This window comes from Hipposideros armiger, unplaced genomic scaffold (assembly GCF_001890085.2).
Source record: "Hipposideros armiger isolate ML-2016 unplaced genomic scaffold, ASM189008v1 scaffold_23, whole genome shotgun sequence".
Lineage (NCBI taxonomy): Eukaryota > Metazoa > Chordata > Mammalia > Chiroptera > Hipposideridae > Hipposideros > Hipposideros armiger.
Window position 1 is genome coordinate 5,887,485 of NW_017731373.1, and position 4,556 is coordinate 5,892,040.

At 44.2% G+C, this 4,556-nt stretch overlaps 1 protein-coding gene across 1 annotated transcript in view; it reads left to right on the forward strand.

Annotated features, from left to right (window-relative positions):
- Positions 1-4,556, forward strand: part of CDK15 (cyclin dependent kinase 15) — a 97,004-nt gene that overhangs the window by 67,408 nt on the left and 25,040 nt on the right. Inside the window, exon 12 of the mRNA XM_019635615.1 lies at positions 2,800-2,939. Coding sequence (XP_019491160.1) covers positions 2,800-2,939 — 140 coding nt within the window. The remainder of the gene's footprint in view (positions 1-2,799; positions 2,940-4,556) is intronic.

Sequence of the window (4,556 nt, forward strand, 5' to 3'; positions counted from 1 at the left end):
GTAGCCCATGGCAACCCACTGCCACAGGGGCTGCAGCCTACGCCATTGCTGGTGACTCCTGGCAGCACAGCTCCAGGTTGAGCTGTTGTACAGCATCTTAGCTGTAGAGGGCAGTGTTACTGACCTTCATATGTGGGATCCAAACCGGGGCCCTCTGGCATCCCAAGCCAGTTCTTAACCATCGCGCCACTCGGCCAGTCCCCAGCACATCTTTTAGGATCGATTTATAATTTTAATCCTTTCTACAACTTTTCTAAGCAGTAGAACCTGTGCCAATTCAGATCAGCTGGAATGAATTTGCTTTCCGTGCACACACAGACGGGAACTGTCCCGGGCAGCTGGTGGAAATGGAAAGTGGTACAACTAGCTGATGTTCTTAATTAAAAACTTTAACATGTTGCATATCCTTTGACCTGGGAATTTCAATTCTCAGAACTTATACTAAGAAAATCATTGCTCAAGTACACAAAGATTTCTTTTTGAGGATATTTGTCACAGCATGACTTTAATAGACCCCCCTCACGCCCTAACGAGAAAAGGACAGAACTTCAACAAGTGTCTGGCTATGTAGATTATGGTATGCCTATATAATGGAATGCTATATAGCTATTAAGGTTATGTCCTAGAAGGCTATTCCAAGTCCTGGGAAGATAACCAAGATAGTTAAGAGGAAAAAGTAAGTTATAACATCACGTAGAGTATGGGCCCACTTTTTGGTAGAATGAAAAATATATCCACGTAAAACTAAAGGATTAAAGAAAAAGAAAAAGAACACCAAAGCAATGGTGATGATCTTTGAGTGAAAGCGTTTTCTCAGAGTGATGGAATAGTTTTAATTTTCTTTCTCTGCATTTTCTAAGTGTTCAACAATAAGTATGTATTATTTTGGCATTGGAAGCTTCTCACTTCTTGAAACGTTACTAGAAGGACAGGTTCACCTGAGGAGTCTTGTCTTTATTAACAGACTCTCATTAATTGGATGGATGAGTTCTTCTAACTGTGCAAAATCCTCTTGGCATATTTGGTAGTTAACATCACAAGCCTAACAAATAATATTTATTAACATTTAGCCTATTTAGGAAGGTGCTGGTAGGCAAATGGATGGAGATATTTTCCCCACCAGCCCTTCTTCAGGCCACTCGCTACTGAGCAGGCCTCCACCCCAGACTCCCTTCTCTCCTAACTGGCCTGGAAATTTGCAAGAACCGGTGATTTGCAAATTTCTTCTTTATCTTAAGTCTGTAAAGCAATTAAATTAATCCAGAGTTTGAAGGTAAAGTTATCTGTTTGTAGAAACAGTTTTATGTCATGGGAATCAGATCCTGAAAGTTTCTTATGTAAACCTTATGCAAAAATTAGGCAAATTAGGCAAAGTCCTCTGGGCCAGGACTTTCAGTATCACTGCATCATGGCACTTGGGCAGGGAAAGGGTACCAGTTCTTTGTCACTTCAGATTGGTATGTATATTTGACATTTAATAAGCCATCTATTTTTACTCAGTTGGGGATTTGCATGGCTATGCAACCTAATTCTGAATATCGGACATCAGTCCTGCAGTTAATTGCCTCCTGGGACCTTCAGTTTTCCATCTTGTGGCTTTCCACTTGTGAACCTGTCTGTGGGTTCTAGAGGTGGGTGTACTTAAGTGATTGGCACTAGATTAGCAAAGACTTTCAAACATTATAAGGAAATAAGAACCATGAAGACCCACAAGGTCTACAAGATCAGCCCCTGCCACCCTCCCTAGCTTCATATCCTGCCCCTCTCCCCTTTGGTTCCAGGCCAGCCAGCTGACCTTTCCTCCCTTCTTTATTATTTATTTTTATTTTTATGTTTTTTTTAAAGATTCCTCCCTTCTTAAACTTCTACTCCCCCCATTCCTCCCCCCCACACACACACCCGGCCTGTATGAACATCATAGATCTCTGCCTACATCACCTACCCTCCCCTGCCCCAGTTCCTCAACTCTCAGCTCAAATGCCACTTCCTCAGGGAAGCCTTCCCTGACCAACTCCTCCCACTCTAAATCAAGTATCTGGGCCTTTTTTTCACAGCTGTACTTATGCATTTGTAGGATAATTTGACTAGTGCCTGACTCCTACTAGACCAAGCTGCCAGAGGACAGGGTCTTGCCTGTATCTCCCAAAGCCAACCACCTACTAGCACATAATAGTTGCTCAACTAATGGATTCGCTCATTTCCAAATTTATAATTCAACATAAGGTCAACTTGAGGATTTGTCCTTATTGTAATTTGGGTACATAATTACCTCTCTTCCTATGCTCCATCTCAGAGGGAACCAAGAGAACATCTTAGCTAAGAACCCTGGGAGCTGAGCTTCAGAAAAATGATAAATAAGGGTGTTTACCACCCAAGCTTCACCCTCCAGAATCGCCTCTCTCCCTCTTGCCCTTCCAGGATTCTATGCTTGCAGCCCTTGCAGCATGTTTCCATTCGGGCTTTTCTGCTTGATGGGAGCTGCTGTGTCCCTCAAAGGAGAATCCTTAATTATATATTTCTGCTCCTATAATTATAATTCTGGGTCCTTTGTGTATACATGGTGCCAGAGATTCTGTGGAGGCTGGGGGGAGCTGAATGACAGAATACTGAGATTTTCCACCTTCATCTTAGTAACAGGACAGGTAAGAGTTTCAGTATGGAGGTTATTTTTCCACTTGCCATCAACTTTACTAATCCCAGGAAACTTCTACTTGAAACACTCTTCTAGCCATCTTCTTTCTCTATTTTTCAGAAGGGTGTCCTCTAGGAAAACTCTCTTTTTCTCTCCCTCTTTTCCAGGTTGGGCAGGGTTCCTGAAGCTGAAGACCTGGCCTCACAAATGCTGAAGGGCTTTCCTAGAGATCGTGTCTCCGCCCAGGAAGCACTGGTTCATGATTATTTCAGAGCCCTGCCATCTCAGCTGCACCAGCTTCCTAATGGTGAGTGTGTGTGTGTGTGTGTGTGTGTGTGTGTGTGTGTGTGTACATGTACACATGTCAGTCTTGGTGTCTCAGTGTTTCCTCTGAGTACTGGAGAATCACAGAGTTTGCAATCAGAAGTGAGCTTAGAGATCAATTTGCCTGGGAGAAGCAAGATAGGACCCAGTCTTACTTGAGTGCTGCATGGGATTTTGTAAAACTCAAGAGCACTGGTGGGTTGAGGTGACACAGACCTCCTTGTAATAATGCAAACATATCCCATATACACACTTACACAGAAATTGGATGAGACGAAAGTTGCCTCTGAGTTGTTTGCTTTCACTAGCATCTGCCAGGAGAAGCAAAACCAAAGTTTCTAACAACCCCCCTTCTCTCTTTCCATAAGAGGGAAAGATGATAAGTGACATGGATATGTCAGAGAAGAGAGCTGGGCCTGCCTTGATTGGTAACCTGATGCTGCCAAGGGAAGTACCAGGGCGGGGCACAGTGGGGAGGGGAGCGTCCTCCTGGGCGGGAGGCCCACGGGAAACCCAAGTTACCCTGAAATCAGTTTTACTGCCTGGGCCTGAAGTCATCCTCCAAATCTGAAATTTGCGGAGGGATCATGTGGCTGGAGCGCTCCTCTGTTTCTCAGAATGTGGCCAGGAAGGGCTATGCAGAGGATGTGGGCAGAGCAGCCATGGCCTGGCCTTTTTGGGAGGGACTCTCCTTAGGTGGGGGTTCTTTGAAAATACCACCATTCAACTGAAGACAGTTTTTAGAAGTCCTAAGTGGGAGAGAAGAAAGCTAAGAAGGAAGGTCTAGGGGCTCATACCGGGAAGAAGCTACTGAGATGGGGTGGGGGGCTACTGCCCAAGAGCCTCCCACATATGGTCTGGCCAAAGTCTTCATGGTTTACGAAGTCAGCTCTGCTACATCTAGGACATTGTCCTGCAACAATTCAAGACTCTTAGTGTGGAACTTCTTGAGGTATTTTATTATTAAAGGGAGTCATTTAGGATCTTCAAAAATAACCATAATCATACAACTGGGGTTAATGTGTCTTACTTAACCTTGTGAGAAGAGTCAGTCATCAGTATTTATTAAGTTACCATGAAGTGTCAGGAACATATTAAGTGCTATAAAAATTGAGGGGGAAAAAGAGGCTTGTCCTTGACCTCAAGGATCCTATGGCGTGGGAGGAAAAGAGGGTGAGGAAGAGGAAACAGGGCACCCTCATACACGTATTAGCACAAATCATATCTAAACAGCTCAAGTCTGTGCATAATCAGTTGCAGATGTTCCAAGAATATGTGTGTGCTAAAGGCAATTCTTTGGAGGAACTAGAATAACTCAAGTGAGATGGATTAGACTGGAGGTGAATCTGGAGTGGAATTTAGAAGGAGGGGAGGGACATGGTTTGGCATCTGGGTGGAATAAAAAAACATTCCAGGCGACCTATAATTCTTACTCCTTTCCTGATACCTCACCCCCGCCCATACTTTGTCCCCATACTCTCCCCCACTCCCATCCCATACCCCCTTCCCAGTCTAAGCCCTTAGATCGCTCCTTCTTAGCTTTCTTCTGCGGAGCTTAGGACTTCTAACTACCACTTCAGGCATGTATACATGCTCAGGT